Here is a 25,881-nt window from a genome sequence, read left to right on the forward strand (position 1 = left end):
TTCTTACCGCTCCCTTTCCACTCCAGTGAATTTGCCCGTATCCATAGCATCGGCAAGTTCATAGACCAAACCGTCATGAGATTAGTCGGGCGAGCGTCTCAGTGCGCGTTTTCCGAACATCGCAGACCCGGCGCCGTAGCAGAAATCTTCCTCGCGTTTGTGCTTGCTGCATACCCGAGTTGTAGCCGATGATTGTTTGCCGGTTTTATGTTTCGCGAGCCAAGCTTCACGCAGCTTCTTGTCCTGCGGCTACGTGTGAACAAGGCTGACACCAGGCTCCGTTGCGTACGTCCGGCATTGCGGCACTGAGCAGTAGCCTACCATGTTGTGCGCCGTCAAAGGCAGCCACTACCTATTGTAGTGCTTTCAAGCGTTGTAAAGGAGACACTCGAAGCGGGAAAATCTCGCCACTAAATGAGGACCGCAGCGTACGAGGGAGTTTAAACTCTCGTTTTCAGCTCGCTTCGGCGCTCCCGAAGCAGCCGACGCGGCCGCCATGGCCACGTGATCCCTAATAGCACGTCACGCCGACCGTGGCGCCAGCTTTTTTAGTGGTGGAGCTCGAGGCCAATATGGAGTACGTGGTGGTGCCGCGAAGCCGTGCGAATTATCGGGCATGTCCGAAAATTCGGGCGTCTGGAAAATCGGTCGTTAACTGCTCTCGAAATACTTCGTGCCGATGACACTGCGTCAATGACAATTCGTTGCGATTCCTCTGTTACTGGAGCCAGCGTTAACACGACTTTCGTTCCTTTTCAATAAAATTACAGCTAATTTTCCCTGATAGAAGCACAAATTCCCTGAGTTTTCCCTGAGTATTTCCAGACTATTGAAATTCCCTGAGAATTCCCGGTTGGTAGACACCCTGGTGTCTCCAAATTAGCTGAGTTTTTTGGGTTTTCCCTGAGCACCTTTGCAAAATTCCCTGAGTGATGCAGAACTAAGTTTTATGTCAAGACAGGCTGAAACCATATTGCCAGATGCTGTCACTCTCTAGTAAGCATATAAAAAAATATAAAAAAATTTAATCCAATTTGAATACTAAGGAGTAGTGTTTATGTTATTCAAAAAGAGAATAGAAGGGAGAGGTTAGTAAAAGGAGCAGCAAATAAAATTCTTCGAAGAAAATTGGAAATAGAGTCGGACATTCTCAAATACAAATGAAAAGGAGATGCATACAGAAGCTAATATTTTCGAATATGAGCCATTTCTATGAACTGATAGCGAGCTCAGTGGTATGAGGCCTGAACTTTTTCACAATTGAGATGCTCTCTCTACAGCTCGTAAGTCAACCTGAACTGTCCCGACATATTCTCAGCCCACGCACAACGCCTTAGTGTTGTGTTTCACTGCTTTAATGAGTTTATTTTAGTTTGATGACGGACACCTGCATCTCGGCATCAGCCAACACTGTTTTTTAAGCTCAAGCTCCTTCAAAACGGCGGCAGCACGCTTCCTTTCCCATTCATCCCTCAATGCGTAGGTCCTTTCTGTTCTTGTCCTCCTACCGCCACTCGTTCTCCCCACGGACCATTTGAAGCATCTTCTTGGTCAGTTGCACAGTCCACGTCCGATTTTTCTAACTCCCTAGGGGTTGGGAAAATGTCCGAAAAATCGGCCAGTTGGAAAAAATAAATGCATGCCATTTACTGCCCTTAAGGGCTCAAACCGCCACAGGCACATTCGAAAACGCTCTGAAGGCATGTAGGTACACGTATTAGGCATATCGGTGGTCGTGCTGTCACAAAAGATACCGGGTGCGCGCGCGTATAATTAAGGAATACATACTGTGTCCCGTGGCAACAGCCCCTTACAACGCTTGTTATGCTTCACTGCAATACTTTTGAGTATGCTTCACGAAATAACATTCCTGTACAGAGGCGAAGCTGACTTTCGGGAACCGGCATTATGTAATGCGCCTTGCTTTCCAAGCTTCTAAGCCAATCGTGAGGACCACAAAGCGGAGTCGGTGCTATTGCTGACACAAGCGAATTCTTTCAAAGAAAAACACGGCACCCAACGGCAAGAAGCTAAATAGCGAACGTAGAAGCAGCTAGGTCTAGCATTGCCGCAGTGGTGGCTACGGCTGCCAGCGGATCTGCGTGCGAGAGCACCGGTTCGAGGCGGCGAGGTAATCAAAACGGCAGCGGTGGTGACTTTGATTAATGCCGTTTCGGACCTGCGGTCACGGCAAAAAGTCCAGAAAATCGGACGGGGAACGTTTCTTGCGTCAGAAATTTGAGACGTTCTAATATATGACTCTATGGGGTACGTGATCGCACCGCGAAGCCGTCCAAATTATCCGGCATCCGGAAAGTCTGTCGTTGACAATACACTGGCAACTCCTCCAGCCAACGACAGGGCGTCAAAGACGATTAATTACGATTCCTGTCTGTTGCTCAAGCCAGCATTACCGCAACTTTCGACCCTTTCAATACAATCACAGCTAATTTTCCCTGATAGAGGCACAAATTCCCTGAGCTTTCCCTAAGTTTCTCCAGACTATCCAAAATCCCTGAAAATTCCCGGTTCTCCCGGTTTTCCCGGTTGGTAGACACCCTGGTTTATCCATGTCGTCGGCAACAGGGAAATGCACAATAACGTCAGCGTCCACAGTCTGGATGGTGCCAATAGTCTCGCCGTAGTGCAAAGCCAAAGTGTACGAATTTGGTTTAGAAATTAGCATTTCTGCAGCACCATGGTGAACCATGAGGAGGGCGAAAGGCAACAATATAGGTTGGCGGTGACTGAAGATGGCAGCAGGTGTAGACATGACCGTCGCTTCGGCAAGTGATGCGCATGAAAAAGGAACAAATACAGCACTGTGACAAGGAAGGTCAGTATCTGAAGCTACACAGCTCCTGCTAACATGATGAACTTGAAAGTCGTGAGATGGCAAATCGCACAAAATGGAGAACTGAACCTCAGCATGTGCACAGTCAACGACGGCATGATGGCACGACAGAAAATCCCAACGGAGAATCGCATCGCGGGAGCATCAAGTTAGCACCAAGAAATCAATCGAATATAAAATGTCTCGAATCAGCATTTTGGCAGTGCACATAGTGACTGGCTGAACTTGCTGTGCACTGGCTGTTCTAAGCAATAGTACTGAAGACATCATGGTCCCTTTCCGTAATGCATGACAAAGCTTCTCACTAATCACGCATACAGCAGCACCTATATCGACGAGCCCAAGAGATTTGATGCCATCAACGGACATTTCAATAATGTTAGTGGGGGAAAAACGAGGACTTTGATGTTCCGATGATGACGCAGTTCGTGCCTCAGGAACTGCGGAAATCAGTTTTCCGCTTCAGTAGTACTGGCACTGGGCCCACGCTGCATGGGTGAGAGTGAGCGCTGATGAGGGGAAGGCGAGCGACGAGTACCGTAGAGCTGTGACTGCGGTGCTGGTATGTCATCAGCAGCGTAGACTTCCAGTGGCGGCTGTTGAGGCATGCGGAATGGTCGGAAGCTGGAGCTGGGTGGTCGCGGGGTGCCCACGAAGGCCGGCATGCGCCGGCGGCAGAAGTGCGCTACATGTCCCGGGGCACCACAGGCGTAGCATATTGGGCGGTTGTCAGCAGTGCACCAAGAATTTGTACCCTGCTGCTGTGCACTGAAAAAGGTAGCCGCCGGCTGGCGAGGCGAAGATGGAGGAGAGAACACTGGCAGGCGAGGCGCTGAAGGCGGAGGAGAGAACCCCGGCAGACGAGGTGCCTGTACAACGGCGTCAGCGTACGTCAGAGGCGCGGCCACGAGAGCCGGCTGACACGGAGGTGGAAGAGCTCTGGTCACTTGCTCTTTAATTATCTGTCAGATCACTGGAGCCAAATATTGAGAGAGCTTCGCCGTGGTCGGCAAAATTTAGAGATGTCGCGCGACCTCCTCGCGCACAAATTCTTTTATTTGCGTCAGGAAAGTTGTGTGGTTGTCGCCAATAACCAACGCTGCTAACGAATCTTCCGTAGGCAGCGAGCGCCGAGCTAAGATGCGTTGTTTCCGTAGCTCATCAAAACTTTGGCACAAATTGATAACTTTGGCCACGATACGCGGATCCTTCGCTAACAACATTTGAAAGGCATCCTCGTCAATGCCTTTCATAATGTGCTTTATCTTGTCCTGTTCTGCCATTGACGAATTCACGCGTTTACGCAGGTCAATGACATCTTCGATATAACTTGTGAAAGTTTCACCGGGATGTTGCACACGCCCCCGTAAGCGTTGTTCTGCGCGAAGCTTGTGCACAGCGGGGCGCCCGAACACTTTTGCAAAACATGTCTTGAATGCGCTCCATGTTGTGAAATCGTGTTCGTGGTTTCAGAACCAGAGGTTCGCGACGCTGGTCAAGTAAAACAGCATGTTATGCAACTTGGTGGCATCATCCCACTTGTTATGCTGGCTCACCCATTCGTAAGATGACAACCAATCCTCCACGTCATGAGCATCGGTGCCACTAAAGATGGCAGGATCACACTGGCGCAACACACAAGAAACGATGACCGCCGCTGGCTGTGGTGCATCTTCCTGGGTGGTTTTGTCAGGCATGGTCGCAGCAGTCTGTAGTGTCCAGCTTCGGAGTTCCAGTTTCCGAGGTTACCCAGCACCTCCGCCAAATTAAAGGGGGTTTATTGCAGCTCGTTCGAGGTATCGCAAGTAGCTTTTGATGACGAGTCCAAGCCCTTTGCATCAGCAGCCCGAGCTCGGGTCTCGCGCCGCAGCGGTGGCAGTCTGCACAGCGCCACATGCATATTACCCGCTACACTACCAGTCAATTTATTTCCAGAAAATGTGATCAGCAATGTTCACTAAATTGCTAAACTCTGATTGTATGATATGTTTTCTAGAAGCTAGATCCCATGTGAACAAGAGGAGGAACGACGCATGTGCGATCGAGAGCAGCAGGCACCCACTATGACAGCTTCCAAGCATTAGTCAACTGCCCGTGTCACGTGAAAATGCCAGCACGCACTCAATTTCCTTTTCTGGTATTAGTGAATTTGCTAGTAGGTCATCGTATGTCGCATTCAAATCTATTGCCACTAACCCTATAGCAATAAACACTTACACCTTATCACCTATCTCTTTCATATCGCGTGTGGCCTAGTGCCGTTGGAAGCATGCTGCCCGCTTTTAATAGGCGATAATCCGGATGTGGAGCCGTTCCCTGCTGCAGGCAGGATTAAGTGAATGCCATGTTTCCCTCTGGTGGCATCATATTCCTGTGTCACCTACCAGCTTGATTTCATTCTGGTTTCCTGTTACGGTGTTATAACTTGGGTGCTATATAACTAGCTGCAAAAATGACAATGCATATCTTGGGCTATGGGAACCCCACCAGCTTGGCATGCATGTCGGCATGTTCTGCTGAAACGATTTGCGCCATGCTTTGCATTACATCAACTCCAGTTGAGTCCGCCTATCTTTAGTGACTTTAGGTCTTACGTTTTCCCGGTTGGTACTATCTTTCTCGCATTTTTTTTTTTTCAAAAAGTATGAAAGAGCTTCTACTGCGCTCTAGCACTAACCATAAATTTGGAACAAACCTGTGAGAAGTGATCTTGTGAGCTTCCGTGTATGCAAAGTGCATCTCCTCCTGAGAGTTGGCAGGCGGCAATGAACATTTTGTCGCGCACAACGAGAGCGCCAATGCAAATACAGCCCAAGAGGGCGCGCTTGCTTACCAGGTGTGTAGACAGCCTGCATGGACATTCCGGCAGCAGGTGCAGCGAAGGCTGGAGGCTGTGAGGCGCTGTAGAGGGACAGGATTGACTCCTTGGTGAGTACGTTGCGCCGCTCTGCAGTCTGGCCAAAGAAGGCCTTCTCCTCAGCACAGGGGTCCGATGCCGGAACAGCGGTGGCAACGGGGGCAGCACTTAAGAACTCGTCAAATGGATCTTCTTCTGTCTGTGGTCCACAAGCAGCGCTTCCAGATGAATCAATATCTGCGCCATTAGAGACCAGCACTGCTGTCAGGCAGACAACTTTGGCAACATTTTGAGCACATCTCGTTTAGTGGGTTATGATCAGAGTTACATAAGCACATACAATCACATACATTAGCTGCATAACGAAGCGGAGACAAATCCATGTTACTGCTCCTTACGAAGACTAATTCAAGATTTAACCGAAGGTTCATTCAAGGCAAGTTTACCTAAAGAATACCAATGAATCTGGACATTAAAGCTTTGCACTGCTTCACTTGGGAAACTGAAACTAACTCAGGGGTTCCTGAACTGTGGCCTAAGAAACCCAACAAGCTTTCATGTGGCTCCCAGCTTAAGTCGGCATACTCACTCACGAGTGCATCAACTTGTACACATCCCCCGCTCACTTCACAGGCTTGTAACAGAGCCTTACTGAGTGATGAAGGGTTTGGGCCGGTGAGTTCGAGTGGATGCGAGTATGAAAAGGAGCGAGTGCCGGTTAATGTGAGCACGAACGAAAGTCAGTGACTGAGTGGACGAGAATCAGTGTACGTGATATTGAGTGAGTACATAAGCCTACACAATATTGGGGAGCGAGTATGATTGACCATCTGCTTATACTGCCAATCTATGGTTCCACAAAGCCTGCTTCACTACATCCCTCCCCCTTCTTCACATGGTCCTATCTCAGCTTCATCACTATCAGCCTATTTTAAGTTCCCTGCACGACACAAGCCCTCTCCTAGCAACAGACCTAACAAGTTTCACTACACCACCCAAAAGCACACCAGTAATAGTGAGCTCTTCTGAAGTGTCCACAATCACTGGGTTCTTGCTGCCACCTTTTAAAACCAAGTGCTTGTGGGCACAATTTCAAAATTGATGTTTTTGGCTGCCTAGTGAAAAAGTAAAATTTAAAAAACACTGTTAATAAAACCCTTTTGAGCATATTTCTACAGCGTCAAAGCATTACTGAATTTAATTACTTTGAATAGTAAAAAAATATGGGGAATTTCATGATGATTAAATCGTCATCAGCACCAAAAGGCACACATTATCAGAAGTTGACCAGTCATTGACACTTAAGGGGTCAAAAGCCTGGAGGGCGATGCGCATATGTGGTTTCAAAACTGTGAGGAGCAACTGACGCGGGGAGAGTTCCGCCATCGGCTACTGGGCACCTGCACCAGTGCTGACCGCCGTGAATGAGCGGAACAAGCGATCCACACTGACGTCCAGCTTCCCAGTGAAAGTATTACCGCATTCGTCAAAGATATGACGCGCCTCTTCAGACAAGCAGACTGTTGTGTCTTCGTCATGCTAGTTCTGCGCATGCGCAGTATACTTCCGTTCCTTCTTTTCGCTCCCACTTCCCTTCCCACTTCAGAGGATGAAAGCTATCACACGCCCCTAAATAAACGTCTTCTATGTTCGAGCGGTCTGTGCCTCGTAACTGTTCGAGCCGCGTGCCGTGGAAATGCTAGAGTGGCGACGAGCCAGGATACCCCCCATTCGGTGAAAGAAGACCCTGAATCGGCAACCGCGAAGGCAGCCTCGCCGACGACAAGCATGGCTCATCATATGCTCCCTGCATTCAACGAAGATACAGATAAGTGGAAGCCGTATCTCATTAAGGCAGATGCCTACTTTGAAGCTAACGGAATCACCGATTCAGCCAAAAAGAGAGCACTTCTCGTGGCAGCATTGAGCACGCAAACCGTGCAAGTATTAGCCGGCAAGGTCGCACCGCGAGCCCCAAACGCATTGAGCTTTGAGCAAGTTGTCGAGGTGCTAAACGAGTACTATGATCTGAAGCGACATGAAATAACGGAAAGCTTCAAGTTTTTTAACCGCTGCCAGATGGAAGGAGAATCTGTCACGCAGTTTCTGGTGGAAATACGCCGCATAGCCGATAACTGCAATTTTGGCAACGCCCTGGAGCGGATGCTCAGGGATCGTATTGTATGCGGTGTGCGGTCAAAGGCCCTACAGAAGCAATTACTGGCAAAGGCCGACCTCACGCTAGCGGAGGCTGAAGCGCTCGCAATTTCAGCTGAAACTGCTGAGAATGATGCTATGAAAATGTCATCCGAGCCAAAGGCTTTATTGAAATTGCAGGCGGCTCGAAAAACGCCCTCCGGGGAAAACAGAAACGCTGAAAAACATCTAGAATGCGGAAGGTGCGGCAGCTCAAAACACGATGTCAGTTGCGGATGGGAAAATGCACGTTGCTATCGCTGTGGGCGTCGGGGACACCTTGCTAAGAAATGTCAGTCACCCTAACCGCGGAAGGTTAGCTACCAGAGCGATGCACGCAAATACACTGGCTATAACGGAAACAATGCCAATGGACGAGAGCAGTGACGAAGTCCACCTTTGGAAATTGGTTTCGGAACGTAAAAATTTTATCGAGCCGCCAATCCGCCGCTCATTTACATGGGGCGGCGTTCAAGTAGCCATGGAAGTCGACACCGGGTCGCCAGTATGTGTCATTTCTCGGGAACTGTACATGAAGCATCGAAACCATTGGCCTGCCCTGGAGCCGTCACGTGTGAAGTTATCTTGCTACGCAGGGCGGTTACCGGTGCTGGGCGACCTGACATTACGTGTGGGCTTCAAAGACGTGCTCGTGGACTGTCCCCTCAGAGTGCTCGACTGCGAAGGGCCAAGCCTTTGCGGAAGGGACCTGCTGACGCTGCTGGACAACGCTGGTGCACCGGTGCTACATGTGACACCGGCGTGCGGAGCCACAGAAACAAGCGAAATGGACACCTGCAAGGTTAAGGCCATTTTCACAGACTACCAGGACATTTTTACCACGGAACTCGGTCTAATGAAGGGTCCTCCAGCAAGCCTGCACCTCAAAGATGGAGCAATTCCAAAGTTTTGTAAGGCGAGATCTCTTCATTATGCTTTACGCGACAAGGTAGCTTTGGAGCTGGACCGACTCGTTTCCCTTGGCATCTTATCGCCAGTCAGCCATTCAGATTGGGCAACGCCCATAGTACCGGTGTTAAAGAATGATGGCTTGGTGCGGATTTGTGGCGATTTTAAAGTTACATTGAATCCGGTTTGCGCAATCGAACAGTATCCTATTCCTGTAATCGAGGATATGTTCGCAGCTTTAAGTGGCGGTGAATGTTTCAGCACCCTCGACTTGCGCGACGCTTACAGTCAGGTGCCTCTAGACGAAGGCGCACGCAAACTTTGCGTAATCAATACACACAAAGGCTTATTTTGCTATAACCGGCTTCCGTTCGGAATATCGTCTGCACCGTCGATCTTCCAGAGAAAAATCGACACGATTATCAGTGGCTTACCCGGAGTTCAAGCCTATCTTGATGATGTAATCGTGTCCGAGAAGAAAGGCGATAATGGAGAGCGACTGAAAGCCGTCTTAGAGCGTTTTCGGGATCATGGGGTTAAGTTACGCCATGACAAATGTAAATTTCGACAACCGGCAGTTATCTACCTCGGACATCGCATTGACGGCGAGGGCCTTCATCCAATAGAAAACAACGTGGAAGCTATCATGCGCACACCTTGTCCACGGAACGTGACCGAACTACGGGCGTTTATCGGAATGTTGACTTTCTACGCGGAATTTTTGCCCAACATGTCAACGTACCTAGCACCGCTGTATCGACTATTGGAAAAGAATGCACGGTGGCAATGGAACGCACCGCAAAAGGCCGCCTTCGATGCAGCAAAAGAAAGTCTGAAAAATGCGCCAATTTTTCAACATTTCGACCCTGCAAAGGAACTCAAGCTAGAGTGCGATGCGTCTTCACTGGGTGTCGGAGCAGTTCTGTTTCACTCTACCAACAACGTAAATAGACCGATAGGTTTTCGCTCAAGAACACTGACCCAAGCAGAGCGGAACTACTCCCAGTTAGAATGCGAAGCGTTGGCTTTGGTTTTCGGTGTAACAAAATTCCGGGACATTCTTCTAGGTCGTGAATTTACGTTGGTTACGGATCATCAACCACTCGTCAGCCTGCTGAGACCCGACCGCCAGACACTGACTATGGCGGCTGCGCGAATTCAACGCTGGGCGCTGTACCTCAGAGGCTACAAATACAAGCTTCAGTATGTTCCTGGGAAACAACTACTGAACTCGGATGCCCTCAGCAGACTACCACAGCAGACCACCGGAGACGGAGGTGAAGGTGAGCCCCCGGAGTACGTACTCGCACTCGAAAGCTTAGATGAAGGTGTGGTCTCAACGCGTGAACTGAAGGACCTAACGGCCGTCGACTCGACATTGCGTAAGGTTCAAGATTACGTGTTACGCGGTTGGCCAAAAAGCAAGACAAACATTAAGCCCGATTTAGCACCTTATTATGAGCGTAGGCTAGAATTGTCCTTGGCCCACGACCTCGTGTACTGGGGAAATCGCGTCGTCATACCAAGTGACGCCAGAGAGCGTTTCCTACAACTTCTTCACGAAACCCACCAAGGATCATCGGCTATGAAAGCCGTGGCACGCTCCCTATTTTGGTGGCCAGGGCTTGACCGCGAAATAGAGCAGCGCGCGGCCAACTGCGGAAATTGCATAGCAAATTTACCTATGCCACCGGCCGCACCTCCCCTAAACTGGCCGAAGACGGAAGAACGGTGGTCTCGGATTCATATCGACTTCGCAGGACCCGTAACCGGGAAGATGGTCCTAGTTGTAGTGGACGCGCACTCCAAATGGATCGAAGCAATTCCTATGAAGCATGTGCTAAGAGATTTATTAGCAACGGGTGCGAACGGGTAGCTGTCACAAGCGTTCGGCGAAAGACAGCAACCACGAGCTCATGCCGGTGGCGATAGTGCTGTGGCGCAGGCGGCTACTCTTCTTCGTTACAATCGCCCTCCGCAGAAAAAGGCGCCATCCTGGCGGCTTAAGGCGAAGAGACTACTATTGGGTCGTAGTACGGCTTAATGCGAGAGACGTGGACAAGTTCGCGGCCGCGATGGCGTAGGTCCGTCGATGGCGTGAGGGGCTCTACGATGTAATTGACGGAGGACGTTTGCTCGAGAACGCGGTAGGGTCCTAGGTACTTTGTGACAAGTTTTGAGGAGAGGCCGGGTGTAGTAGCGGGTACCCGAAGCCATACGAGAGAGCCAGGCAAAAAAGTTGGTGCAGAACGGCCTGCAGGTTGACGGGATTGCTGCTGCCACTGGTCCTCGGTGGAAAAAGAGCGGGCAAGCTGGCGGCATTCCTCGGCATGACGAGCAGCTTCAGATAGCGGAGTACTTTCGGAGGCGTCAGGTGTATATGACAGAATGGTATCGAGAGTAGTAGAAGGTTCTCGTCCGTATAGGAGAAAGTAAGGGGAAAAACCAGTAGTTGCTTGGGTCGCAGTATTGTACGCATACGTCACGAAAGGGAGAACTTGGTCCCAGTTTGAATGATCAGAGGCGACGTACATGGAGAGCATATCGCCAAGAGTACGGTTGAAGCGCTCGGTCATGCCGTTAGTTTGCGGATGGTACGCTGTACTGGTGCGGTGAACGATTCGGCATTCGTCGAGTAGTGCCTTCAAAGCCTCGGAAAGAAAGGCGCGGCCTCTATCGCTCAGAAGTTCGCGAGGGGCACCGTGGCGAAGAACGAAATGTCGTAACAGAAACGATGCAACGTCGCGGGCGGTGGCAGTCGGCAGAGCAGCTGTTTCAGCATAGCGGGTCAAGTGATCCACTGCAACAATAATCCAGCGGTTGCCTGCTGGAGTGGAGGGTAGCGGTCCGTACATGTCTATACCAACACGATCAAAGGGCCGACGAGGGCAGGGCAGGGGTTGTGACGGGTAGACTTGTCCGGGAGGTAATTTTCGGCGTTGGCACTGAGCACAGGAGCGAATGAACTTTCTGACGTAGTTATACATGCCGCGCCAATAAAATCGGATGCGTAGCCGAGCATAGGTCTTGAAGAGGCCGGCATGTGCGCACTGAGGGTCTGCGTGGAAAGCGTCGCAGATAAGGTCACGGAGATGGCGGGGTATCACGAGAAGCCACTTGCGACCGTCAGAGAGGTAATTACGACGATAAAGAAGGCCGTCGCGAATGCAGAAGTGGGTAGCCTGGCGGCGAAGAGCGCGAGATGGTGAAGAGGTGGATGGATCAGAAAGGATGCTGATGAGAGCACTGATCCAGGGATCCTTGCGCTGCTCCGACGGCATGTTGCGCAGTGCATGAGATGGAACTGTGGGCTCAAGGGCGGATAGGCAAGCGCAGTCAGCGGAGACCGGTGAGCGAGAAAGGGCGTCAGCGTCCGTGTGTTTGCGGCCGGAACGGTAGAGGACGCGGATGTCGTACTCCTGTAGCTTAAGGGCCCAGCGAGCAAGTCGGCCAGATGGGTCTTTAAGGGTAGACAGCCAACAAAGGGCGTGATGGTCAGTGACGACATCGAAAGCGTGGCCATACAAATAAGGACGGAATTTTCCAAGGGCCCAAATAATGGCTAAACACTCTTTCTCTGTAACAGAGTAATTAGCCTCGGCCTTCGTCAGAGTTCGGCTCGCGTAGGCAACGACATATTCATCAAAGCCCGCTTTTCGTTGTGCGAGTACGGCGCCAAGTCCGACGCCGCTGGCATCGGTGTGGACCTCTGTGGGCGCTGCAGGATCGAAGTGGCGGAGGATAGGTGGCGAGGTTAGCAGGTGGCGTAATTTCGTGAAGGCGTCATCACAGGCGGGTGACCAAGCGGAAAGTTCTTTGTCGCCACTTAGAAGGGCTGTCAGAGGTGCACTTATGGAAGCGAAATTTCGAATGAAACGTCGGAAGTATGAGCATAAACCAAGGAAACTTTGAAGCTCTTTTAACTTCTTTGGTTGCGGAAAGTCGGTGACAGCGCGGAGCTTGGCTGGATCCGGAAGGACGCCGTCTCGTGATACAACATGGCCAAGAATGGTGAGCTTTCGGGCGCCGAAACGACATTTCTTTAAGTTAAGTTGAAGTCCCGCGTCAGTGAGGCATTTGAGAACTTGCTCGAGACGGCTGAGATGGGCTCGGAAATCAGCAGAAAAGACAACTACGTCATCCAGGTAACATAAACATGTGTTCCATTTGAGGCCGCGTAAAATATTATCCATCATTCTCTCAAAAGTGGCTGGGGCATTGCACAGGCCGAAAGGCATTACGATGAATTCGTACAATCCATCAGGTGTTACAAATGCTGTTTTAGGTCGATCAGATGGTGCCAAGGGGACTTGCCAGTATCCGGAACGTAAATCCAGCGAAGAAAAGAACTCAGCTCCCTGCAAACAGTCGAGGGCGTCGTCGATGCGCGGTAACGGGTAAACGTCCTTGCGCGTTATCTTGTTCAGACGTCGGTAGTCGACGCAGAATCGAATAGAGCCATCCTTTTTCTTCACGAGGACGACCGGTGATGCCCAGGGACTGTTGGAAGGCTGCACAATGCCACGATTGAGCATGTCAGCAACCTGGTGGTCAATGACACGGCGTTCAGAGGCGGAAACTCGGTAAGGGCGCTGCCGTAAAGGTGCATGACTGCCGGTATCTATCTGGTGAAAAACGGTCGATGTGCGGCCCAAACCGGAAGCATGGCTGTCAAAAGAAGCGCTGAACCTCTGCAGGAGAGCAATAAGCTGGCTTCGTTCTGAAGATGACGTGCCATCGTCGATGGAGCAGTGGAAAGCGTCGAGGAGTGACTGATCAATCGCAGAGTCACAAGTAAGTGCGCCAAGGCCCGCAGAAGTAGAAACGGCAGGAGTGTCAAAGATGCAAAAGGTGTCGACCGGTTGAACAAGGCCTAGGCATTCACCATGAGATAAAGCTAAAGGGCAGGCTGTGGGATTGTCGACGACCATTTTCGTGACGCCATTGCGAAGAGTAAGGAGAGCAAAGGGCAGCGGAGAACATCGGCGGCGAATGAACAGCTCAGAGGGCGTAAAGAGAACAGTGGCATCAGAAATAGCGGCGCACGACACAGGCACAAGCAGGGAAGAGCGTGGAGGGACGGAATTGTCTTCGGACACAAACAGTTTAACACTGGAAGGGTCGTTTTCGATAGGCTCGACGTCGGGAAGTGCAGAAAGTTCGAGTTCGGCGTGACAACAGTCAATAACGGCGTTATTATTTGCAAGGAAGTCCCAGCCTAATATGATGTCATGGGAACAAGTGGGCAGCACGACGAATTCTACGGTATACAGTAGACCTTGGATGAAGACGCGAGCAGTACAGGCAGCGAGAGGCGTTATATTTTGAGCGTTCGCGGTTCGAAGGGAGAAGTCGGAGAGAGGCGTCAAAACCTTTCGTAGTGTGCGGCAGAGTTCGGCGGAAATTACGGATACGGCGGCTCCTGTATCTACAAGTGCCAGGACGGCGATTCCTTCAACAGAGACTTCAATGACGTTGGCTGGAGAGGGACGAGGACTTGGGCATTGCGACGTGGACGCAGTTCGTGCCTCGGGAACTGCGGCCATCAGTTTTCCTGCTCGGTGGACACGGGACGACGCCGCATCGGAGAAAGCGAGCGACGACGCGGAGATGGCGAGCGGCGAGTAGAGGCGGTTGGGCGGTCAGGGGAAAAGGAAGAGGTAGGAAGGCTGGAAGGCGAAGAGGAAAACGGAGCGGAGAAAGGTGGCGCTCGCCGGATGTTCTGAAGAGGAAGCATGCCACGACGACAATGGCGCGCCACGTGACCAGCACCACCGCAAGCAAAACATATTGGGCGGTCATCGAAGGTGCGCCACTGGTGGGGGTAAGGTCCGAGTCGCGGTTGAGGATTCGGAAAATGCTGTCGGTCGGGAAGCGACATAGGAGGAAAATGCCGGCGGTCGTGAAGCGGCATAGATGGCGGCAAAAATGTCGGTGGTCGTTGCATAGAGGGCGGCAGGGGCATTTGTGGACGAGATCGGGAAACTGCTTCAGCGTAAGTGAGAGGAGCCGTGACTGGTGAAACTCAACGGCTGGAGGAACGGCTTGAGAGACTTGTTCTTGAATGAAGTCGCGGATCGTAGGATGCAAAGCAGGGGGTGGTTCCTGGACAGAAGATATCAAAGATAGCTGGCGGGCGACCTCTGCGCGAACGAATTCCTGGATTTTTACGAAGAGAGCAGCATGGTTGTCGTCGACTCCAAGGCTTGATAGAGAGTCGGCGAGTGGGGTGGGACGTCGGGTGTGAAGCCGTTGCCTGCGCAACTCGTCGTAACTCTGGCACAATTCTATCACTTCAGCGACAGTGTGAGGACTCTTCGATAATAACATTTGAAATGCGTCGTCCTGAATACCCTTCATTATATGTTTTATCTTCTCCTCCTCTGACATCGACGCATTCACCCGTTTGCAAAGGTCGACAATGTCCTCAATGTAGCTTGTGAAGTTTTCTCCGGCCTCTTGGGCTCGTGTGCGCAAACGTTGTTCTGCACGAAGCTTTCTTACTGCAGGCGGACCGAAAACTTGGGTAAAGTTGGTCTTGAAGACCAACCACGAAGTGAGGTCGGCTTCATGGTTTAGAAACCATAGTTTCGCAACGTCCGTAAGATAAAATGCGACGTTTCTCAACTTGGTAGCGTCGTCCCACTGGTTATGGGCACTCACTCGCTCATAAGACGAGATCCAATCTTCAACGTCTTTGTCATCTGTGCCGGAGAAGATAGGGGGATCTCGCTGACGCAAGGCACCGGCACAAACCAAGGTGGCCGGCGCCATTGGAGGAGCTGGAGGAGTGCGTGCGTCGTCGGGCATGATCGGGGGTAGAGTGCGACTCCGAAGTTCCAGGGTGGTCGAAACCCAGCACGTCCACCACTTGCTAAGAGATTTATTAGCAACGGGTGCGAACGGGTAGCTGTCACAAGCGTTCGGCGAAAGACAGCAACCACGAGCTCATGCCGGTGGCGATAGTGCTGTGGCGCAGGCGGCTACTCTTCTTCGTTACACATGCAAATGTGGAAAGCACAATAAGGGCTCTGAGAAGCATATTTGCCCGTTTTGGTGTGCCACGTACAATAGTATCGGACAACGGCACACAGTTCACGAGTAAGGAATTTGCCACATTTACAGCAAAAAACAACATCACGCATCTGTGCACGGCACCTTTTCATCCACAGTCAAACGGAGCTGCTGAAAGGGCGGTGCGAACGATAAAGGAGGGCATTAAGAAAATGAAGGGAGGCGATCTCGGCGAGAAATTGGTACGGCTACTGGTCAATTATAGACGAACACCTCTGAAGACTGGGAAATCGCCTTCAGAGATGCTCCTCGGGTATAAAATAAGATCGCGCCTAGACACCTGCTTCCCTGTGACTGTTACAGGTCCAACTGAGGGGAGCCACGACTGGACACTGCCACCAGACAGCAGCGTGTATGTCCGCAATTACGGACAAGGAGAGAAGTGGATCCCTGGTCGTGTCAAATTGGCGACCGGAGCACGAATGGTAACCGTAGAGACTCCCACTGCCATTGTCAAGCGCCACGTCGATCAGGTGCGCCGCTGCTCGGATTCATCATCAAGGTTTCCGGATACGTCTGCTCATGGTCCAGGGTCCAACCAGACGCCAGGTCCCAGCACGGCCACCAATGCAACCACTTCCTTGGAAGCGGCCGCCCCAGTTAATTCTCCAGATGCAGCCCAAATTGCGGATGACAGCATTCAATCTCGCACCCCTCCTCTCCGAACTACCTTGAGTCCGGCCGAAGCTTCGCAGCAAGTCCTGCGCCGGTCAACGAGGCAGCGCAAGCCAGTGCAACGGTTCCATTTTTGAGGAGAGGGCAGTGTTGTGTCTTCGTCATGCTAGTTCTGCGCATGCGCAGTACACTTCCGTTCCTTCTTTCCGCTCCCACTTCCCTTCCCACTTCAGGGGATAAAAGCTATCACACGCCCCTAAATAAACGTCTTCTATGTTCGAGCGGTCTGTGCCTCGTAACTGCTCGGGCCGCGTGCCGTGGAAATGCTACACAGACCCACGAATGAACGAGGACAAGTTGAGTCACCTGATGTGAATGAAAGAGCAGCTCTTCACTGGTCTTGTGCGGAGCCCTCCAAAGACTGTCGCTGAATTTTTATCCGAGGCTGTAAATACGGAGAAGATGCTTCAGCATCGATCAAACTTTTACGAGTGGCGAGTGAACGTGAAACCACTACTGCCATTTTCACGGCCATTGGAAGCAACTATGACAACCTTCAAGAACTCATTCGCACTGTTGTGTGCAAAGAGATACAGAAGCTTTGCAGCATGCCACAAGCTATGGTAACCTCCATTGAGAATGTTATAGAAGGTGAAGAGCATCATGCGCTCCAGTCCACATCTTTCTTTTTGCTAACACCGTGCCTGCAATGACTGAATGCTGCCCTGTGACCTACGCAGAAGCCTTGAGACATCCGGCTTCATCTCCCCCGCTGTTTGTTCGTGCCACTGAGCCGGTTGCACTTTCACCAGCTCAACCAGCACAGTAAATCGAAGAACAGCACACGCCTCCAGCATTTCCCCATGCTGCTCCCCCGCTTGTGCTTCAGTCGGAGCAACCGGTACATTGCGCCAGTGATGTACCGGTACATTACGCCAGTGATGTACCGGTACATTACGCCAGTGCACCGCAGCGCCGTCCTCTGTGCATTCACTGTGGTGAGGCAAATCATCTGTACTGCCAGTACCCATACCAACCCCACGGGTTGAGGGCTTTTTTGCATATTCGCCACCACCCCGACTTGGCCAACAAGCTCGAGACAATGAAGACTATCTGGTCCAACAGTGCATGCCACTGCCTACCAGGCGGCAGCAGTCACGCTCACCGTTGTCAAGGTGATCATCACTGCTCCAGCGATAATTGAGCGCATGATCCCCAAGTCCCCGCCAGGAAAACTAACTACAGCTATTTTTGGGGGTGAGGCCACTGGCAGTAGACGTGCTGAAGTCCCCAGATCGACAAGAACAAGGAAGAGTAGGAATCCGACATCAACTGCAGCTGAATAGAATGAACGACTTTTGTTTGACATACCGGTGGTGATCAACGGTCATGCAGTAGGCACTTTAGTAGATCCCGGAGCAGACTATTCTATCTTAAGCAGGAAGATGGCGACGTTTCTAAAGAAAGTAATAACATCTTGGCATGGCTCGCAGATTCAGACCACTGGTCGTCACGTCGTCACCCCATTGGGAACCCCCACGATGAGTGTTCAAATTCGAGGATCAACATTCATAGCGATCTGCCTTGTCCTATGTGAATGTTCCCACAACATCATTCCGAGTGTCGACTTTCTGCAGGAATGCAGCACTATTATTGACCAACAAGGAGGTGTAATCACCTCAGCTGACCAAGCAATCAACGGCACGACTGCAAGCGATATGACGTGTCTCGTCTTTCTGCCAGAATTGAAATGCTTCCTAGTCTCCTAGTCGAAGTGACCTGCAGTGGAATGTGCAAAAGTGAAGTGGTCACAGAAAGTAACTAGTCGCATTTACTGACGCAAGGTGTTTGTATGGCTAGGAGTGTGCTACAGCTTTTTGATGGCCGATCTCAACTGCTTGTCAACAATTTTAGTAACAAGCATCGACACATTTCCAGTGGTACTTCAATAGTGTTTGGAGACGAAAAAGTGAATGTGGCTGAATGTTTTGACCCTGAAGCAGTGGGGTGACAAGTCAATGGGCAACATGAGATTATTATGAGCTATCGAAAGACAACCAGGCAGCACTGCGCAAGCTCTTGTTTGAATTTTGGGCATGCTTCGCAGTTCGTCTGAGGTATGGCCCGTTTCAATTACAAGACACAGGATCATCATGTGTGACGACGCATGCCCAATATGCCAGCAGCCCTACCATGTGTCGGCAAAAAAATTCGAAGCAATTTGTATGCAAGTACAATAGATGCTTCAAATGGCATTATTGACCCTTCCAACAGCTCACAGTCATCTCCAGTTGATAAAATGCGGCGTGCCCAGTATCGTTTGTTACCCGATTTGAAAAGCAGGTACTGGCAGATCAAGGTAGACAAATGAGACCATGAAAAAAAACTGCCTTTGTGACTCCCGAAAGCCACTACGAATTTCCAGTGCTTCCTTTCAGTTTATGTTCAGCCCCAGCAACTTTCCAGCGAATGATGGACACTGTTGCTGCTGGACTGAAGTGGTAGACTTGTCTTGTGTATCTTAATGACGTAGTAGTTCTTTTCTGAAACATCTGAGCAACATATTCGTCAGCTGCGGAATTTGCTAGAAGCACTCTGATCGGCTGATCTATCAATTAAGTAACACTTTGGCTATGCTCTAAGAGCTTAAGTTTTTCAGACACGTCGTAAGCGCCAGAGGAGTCTGACCCGATACCAACAAGCTTGCCGCTGTAGCAGCATTTCCTCTTTCTGCCAACAAGAAGGCCATGCGGCGTTGCCTGGGCTTGTGTGCACATTATCGTCGTTTCATTGAAAATTTTTCAAAGATAGCGGAACCCCTGGCTCGCCTTACAAGGGATGACATGCCATTTGCCTGGATGAATGAGCAACAGGCAGCCTTCAGTGAACTACGGCAATGCATACAGTCAGCACCCCTCCTTGCACATTTTGACGACAAGGCTGACACCAAAGTGCATTCTGATGCCAGTAACACCAGTCTTGGTGCAGTACTCGTTCAATGTCAAGAAGGCATTGAAAGAGTAATAGCTTATGCCAGCCGCTCACTATCATGCACCGGGGCGAACTACACCACAGAAGAGAGTGTCTTACGGCCATGTGGGTGATCACAAAGTTTCACCCTTATCTCTTGGTCATCCCTTCAAAGTGGTGATAGACCACCATGCTCTATATTCGTTGGCTAACATTCGTAACCCTTTAGGATGACCGGCACGGTGAAGCTTGCAGCTACAGGAATTTGACATCACTATCGTTTATAAATCTGGTTGCAAGCACTAAGTCGTCGATACACTGTCATGTGCACCCACCACATCTGTCAGTTGAGAGTCAGAGGACAATGATGGCTTCCTGGGTGCCATCACCGCATCGGACTTGATCAGATGGCAGTGTGACGATGCTGATTTTCGACCTATCATCCATCACCCAACAACCATAATATGCTACCTATATCGCGTGTTGATGTCCTTTTGTCTACGAGACAATGTGCTGTATAAGAAAAGCCCTGTTTGAATGACCAAGTCTACTTTGTGGTGGTTCCAAATGACTTGAGGGACGATGTTCTTTTCACTTGCCATGACATGCCCACATCTGGCCACTTGCACTCCTCACAAGTATTTACCAGATTGCACGCAATGTATTACCGACCCGGGCTTTAGACAGGCATCAAACACTATTTCAAAGCAGACTCAGTTGTTGTTACCTACTGAACCACCTCATAAGCCATTCGACCAAGTTGAAATGGACATTCAGGCCTTTTCCTCTATCAACCAATGGCAACAAATGGGTGATCATCGCGACTGACTATTTAACCCGTTATACCAAGACAGGAATGAAGGAAACCACGTTTATTCTAAATTAGAATGCACCAAGGGCGCTGCGGTGGAAAGGGAGGGGGTATTATTGCAAAAGGAGAAGGGTGAGGCTGCCTCTGTTTTATTAACAAACGTCCTGGAGGCAGCTAAGTGGGGGCCGCGTGACTCTAGTGTCTGTAGTAGAGACGATCGCCAACCAAGACAGGAGCGCTCCCGCAAACCACGGCTTCCGCAGTAGTGCAATTCCTTGTGTTGCATCGTACTGCATCATGGTGCCACTTCCACCATAATCACAGACAAAGGGACGGCATTCCCAGCACAGCTCATCGACGAAAATTTTCAACTGAGCAATGCCAGGCATTGAAAGACGACTGCTTACCATCCACAGTCCAATGAACTTACAGTGTGGGGTTCTCCTCCGTGCTCTTGGGACAAAGGAACGACAGCACAGTAGTGCAAACAATCACAAGGGCATTTATTGCACCTTTCATAGATCAATGCCAGCTAGCAGAGTTGCTATCCACAAAGCATGCCGATGGGCGCGTGACAAATCTAGAAGTTCGACTCACCGCGACCAGATAGCGAGCGAATATGTTCACCCCATGCTGGATCCCAACGCCTAGTCGTTCACGTGTACGGTCACACAAACGGTGGCGCGTTCCAAGGCGGCCACGCGAGATGGTCTTGCAGAAGCATGGATCGGCGCATGCGCGGCACGGCACGTCCGCACTGCTTGCTGTCCCAAACCAAAGAGGAAGCGCCTTGTCTTTCGGTGCCCAAGTAACCCCGCCTGTCGGCGGCGTTAGCAGCACATCAATTGCGCCATCTCTCGTACTGCACCTCAACCACTCCGACCGCCGCGGGCGCCAGGCCACGCGAGCCGTGCGGGAAAACAACATATCAGGGGACGCGTGAGAGTCGCGCATCCCCACAACAGAGAGACACCAGCCACCTAACTACTGATGCTAAAGAATTTCCTGACTGTGCTGAGGAAGCTTGTCAGCTCGCACAGGTACACAATGTTTAGCAGCAGCACATAGATGCACAACATTATAATGCCTCTGCTGTACTTTCGACTTTCCTACAGCTGTAGCTGTGGTCTATGTGTAAGCATCTACCTTGATGTTTCTTTTTCTCTTTCTTACACCATTTCTGAAGCATTGAGCCAATGCTCTCTCCGAGGAAGGGAGAAAATGCCACCTGCAGTAGTGGGCACAGTGAAAGGCAAGCAAGGACTAGAAGAAAGAAGTGTACGAGCTACCCACCTCGCTCTGTAGCCAGGCTCCACTGATGTGTTTTTCAGGAGCCTACTGCTCTCAATATATGCCACCACTTCCTTTTCAGGATACGTGACAACACAAGCTAAATTATTTAGTGCGATGTGTATAGCAGTCGTCAGTTTACAGGCCTGTCAACATTGCTTACAGAAATCTTGCAAGTGCTTGACGCTCATTTGTGCATAGCCTGCGGTTTGTGTGTGTGCAGACGGGCAACGACCCATGCTTTTGCTTTTATCAATTTTAATATATTTAGCACTTATTGCTACTCTGTCTTCACCCAGACTGCATTTCTCAGGGTCTGCATCATTCAATAAAACAATTGGAATCGTTTACCTGGCTTGAACTTGACAGGCAGCGGAACCCTACGTCTTCACAGAACCTCACTTCTGCAACAGCTGGGTGCCCTTACAATGGTTTATGTGTGTGCCGAAGAGACAAACATTGAGCGCTTCACTGAATGATGAAGATTTAAAAAATTCAACTTTGCTGCGAAATTTCAGTAAGAACAAGAAAGGGGCATGCCATAAGTATGCCTTTATACAGTTAAACCTCGATATAATGAACTGCACTATAACAAAGGATTTAACTTTTTATACCTGGTCCATACACACCATGTATATTGAACCTCAGTATAACGAAGTGTCGTTATACGTGATTTACATATGTTTTTACATGATTTCAACATAAAATTTCACTGCCGCCACAAAGGAATGTTGATGCCAGGAATGGAAACTGCTGCGCATGCATATGGTTAAAGGGCTGAATTACATGCTATTGCTTGCAAGCACACCTCTCAAATCGCGTGCCGCGCGACGCATCGAAGCAGAGCAGTGTCCTCCCCAGTAGCGAGAAATTCAGTTAGTACCGGCCTCCAAAATCTCCCAGTATGCAGCATGCCACCCGATTTTGCAGGTTATAACTGGAGAGTGTGGTGTTGACACAGTGTATCATGCATTTGTATCAACGCATTCTACATCGTGCATAGTTCTGTATCCAGTGCATCAGCCCTGGATGTGGTGTTTCTTTTTTGGCCGATTATTCCTGCCTCATGTGGCAATATTAGTGAAACATGATCGATTAGCAGTACTAGCAGAAAACAAGATCGTCTTGTTGTCATGTTTCATATAAAGTCCAACTGCAATAAGATCCCACGGCACCATGAGTGCACTATGCTGCGAGCCCAAGAAAAAGATCATGAAGGGCAAAGAAGGAGGGGTGAGCACATGGCAACATTATACGCAGCCCATGCATCCTGTCTTGGAGGTAATTTGTGGTAGGTGCAAAAGCTGAGCAAGTCGAGATGGCTAGTGGCTTCACTCGAGTTTCGGAGATTCACTGAAACAAGAGACAACCCCCCTGTGCTCTTCATCACGCCAGCGTTAGGGCAGGAAGCATTCACAGAGACCGAGTAAGATCGGTTCCTGTTTGTGTGTGCATCCCACCATCGTTAATTTCATTAGTAAGCATATGTTTACTGCAATCTATACGGCCTCTAAAATTACAAACCCTTGCGCAGTTGTCCAGTTCTTTGCTATTGTTATCTATGGTTCGCCTCTCAAACGAAACTGGTACTTTTACTGGCTTAAATTTTAGATGCCGTGCTGGATCTTGCTCGATTTCTCAAACACGACACATGAGCACAATGTTGCAAATTTACAAAAAACATGCTGGTCGAGAACAAAGGGTTCTCACCCGTCATTTCGCTTTTAGGCAATCTTTAAGTGAAGCTTTTCTTGCAGTATCCAGCGAGTTTTGATGCTACATTATGTGGCCTGTGTAGAGAGCGTTCCGCTGACAGATTGATCTCGGGCAACACTATCAGCCGCGGCGGCGAAGTGGAAGCAAAAGCTTCGCATGCTTCACTTTATGCCTGCAATGTGAAGATATTGTTACGAGCTACCTCCTTGGACAAACGAATAAGACGACGATGGCTGGGTCATTGCACGTGTTCAGCCATCTTGGCCATCCCTGTAAATCGTCTACTTATATTAATGTTTTGCTTTCATCTATGTGATGCCCCATCACACACTGGTGGAGTTGCGGGGTACTCTTACCACACGATGGAGCTTCGAGGCGGTAGGCACTGCGATGCGACCACCATGGCAGACCAGCTGGAATCTGCGTCTGCCCCGCAGACTACGATTGTTTTAGTTCACCCTCGAGACCTTGGAACATTCAACGGGACCGATGACACAGACGTTGAGGAGTGGCTGACAATACGAACGGGTGAGCGATCACAATCACTGGGACCTGACGGTCATGCTGACCAATGTGGTCTGCTATCTGAGTGGAACAGCAAAGTTAGGGTATGACAATTGTGAAGCCGAACTTGGGAGCTGGGATACATTTAAGCAAAAGCTCCATGACCTGCACAGTAAGGCTTCCAGTCGCAAAATCGCTGCAAAGAAACCACTGTCAACTCGAGCTCAAACGTCCATGGAGTCGTACCTGCCGTACATACAGGATGTGCTGGCGTCTGATAAGGTTGGCCACGTCATGAAGGGGATAACGGACGATGCATTCAATCTGATTGTGTGCATAAATTGTGCTATCATCGGTGCCATGATCGAGAAGTGCCAGCGCTTCGAGCAGGCCAAAGCCATCATATTGAACGACCATTCGCCCGGCTTCCCAACACGGCTGCAATGTCTTCATGTACAGAGCGGCCGCCATCTCGCCTTTCACCGCCTTCAGCCAAATTGACGAGGATTCTCCACTACAAAATAAAAGCGATGGCTCCAGCTGGCCTCTTTGCCAGCTCTAACACCAGCGACTCAAACGCACCAGCGGTTTCACTCGTTCAAGCCATCGTGCAAAACGAACTAGCAAATCTCGAGGTTCATGCTGCTTGCACCATGGACAGTCATACATCCACTTCTGGGACCCCAACATCGTTCCCTAGTTATCACAGGTTCATGCCACGATCTTGGAACCCTACTGATTGGAGAACTGAAGACGATCAACCTATTTGCTTTAACTGCCGCCGTGTTGGACACATTGCTTGCTACTGTAACAATGGCTGGTCGTTCCTGCAACATATTCCATCCTTTGTCCATGGTCGCTGCCTAGATCACGGACCTTTTGCGTCACCATCTGTGGCAAACCCATACAATCCTTATGCTGCCACGACATGGCCAGCCACTAGCCGGCACCTACAGGTCACCAGTGGCATTCGCAACCTCTCCACCGTTTGTCCTCCCGCTCCCCACCACCTTGCTGTGCCATGTCGCCGAGCAGCCATGGCTCTTTCACTCCGGAAAACTAGATGACGCAGTGGCCGGAGGTAACACTGCATCAACGACTTCACCCCAAAACCCTCTAGTTACTCTGCCGACTTGACAAAGCATGCTGGACATTGACATTCATGGCGTGACCATCTGTGCAGTTGTCGGCACTGGTGCTCATATTTCTGTAATGAGCTCTGGTATTTGCCATTGCCTAAAGAAGGTGGTCACACACCTCCTGTATCCCGCGATGTAAGAGTGGCCGATGGAGGAACTCCCACCGTCCTTGGAATGCGCACCGCCCACATCACCATCGCCGGTCACCCAACTTCTGTTTTATTTGCCATTCTTGAGCAATGTCCTTTGATGCTATACTTGGTATGGACTTTCTAACAACTTATTCTGCTCTAATTGACTATGCAACTGTACCCTTGCAGCTCGAACTACCTCACCTAGCCAATGTTCCAACCATGCCTTCAGCCTGTCTCTGCTCTCTCGACTATGTGCGCATGCCCCCCCAAGCCGCCATGAATATTTCCATGATCTCGAGCCCACCTGTAGCTGATGGCAATTACGTGCTCTCCCCGGTAACAGACATTCTGCTCACCAGAAGCGTCGCTGTGTCTAACACCCTCATGACCGTAACCGGCAATCGCATCTGCATTCCCATTTTAAGCTTCAGCGCCTCTCAACTGATTCCAGCAGGCATGTCGTTTGCCACCATCACTGCTGCCAAAGACTGCGAAATCTGCACTTTGGATCCCTCTTGTCCCTTCAGTTCATCCATTTGTACCACAACCAGTTCGCGCTGTGATGCCTTTGACGGAATGAGCCCTGCTGACCTTTCTCCTGCTCAAGCTACTGACCTTTGCCACCTCCTGGAGTCATACCATAACATTTTCGACTTCAACGATCAACCTTTGAGCCAAGCATCTGTTGTCTAGCATCAAATCGACACAAGGGACATGACCCCTACGCGCCGCCGTCCTTATCATGTCTCCCTCGCCGAACGTGTGTTGTCCATGGCAAAGTTGACAATATGCTCACAAAAGGCGTTATCGAA

At 50.2% G+C, this 25,881-nt stretch overlaps 2 protein-coding genes across 6 annotated transcripts in view; one reads left to right on the plus strand and one right to left on the minus strand.

The window, feature by feature from the left end:
* Positions 1-25,881, minus strand: part of LOC126526910 (stromal membrane-associated protein 1) — a 173,212-nt gene that overhangs the window by 83,832 nt on the left and 63,499 nt on the right. For all 5 annotated transcript variants that reach the window (XR_008611586.1, XR_008611587.1, XM_055068417.1 and 2 more), the window contains exon 7: positions 5,688-5,948. Coding sequence is in view for 3 of the 5 variants with exons in the window: in XM_055068417.1 (XP_054924392.1) it covers positions 5,688-5,948 (261 nt within the window). In the remaining 2 variants the exon portion in view is untranslated. The remainder of the gene's footprint in view (positions 1-5,687; positions 5,949-25,881) is intronic.
* LOC140213158 (uncharacterized) lies at positions 8,272-16,642 on the plus strand. Its single transcript, XM_072284331.1, has 4 exons — positions 8,272-8,818; positions 9,908-10,023; positions 13,357-13,363; positions 16,194-16,642. The coding sequence occupies exons 1-4, from the start codon at positions 8,272-8,274 to the stop codon at positions 16,640-16,642; spliced, it is 1,119 nt and encodes a 372-aa protein (XP_072140432.1).

Source organism: Dermacentor andersoni, chromosome 9 (assembly GCF_023375885.2).
Source record: "Dermacentor andersoni chromosome 9, qqDerAnde1_hic_scaffold, whole genome shotgun sequence".
Taxonomy (NCBI): domain Eukaryota; kingdom Metazoa; phylum Arthropoda; class Arachnida; order Ixodida; family Ixodidae; genus Dermacentor; species Dermacentor andersoni.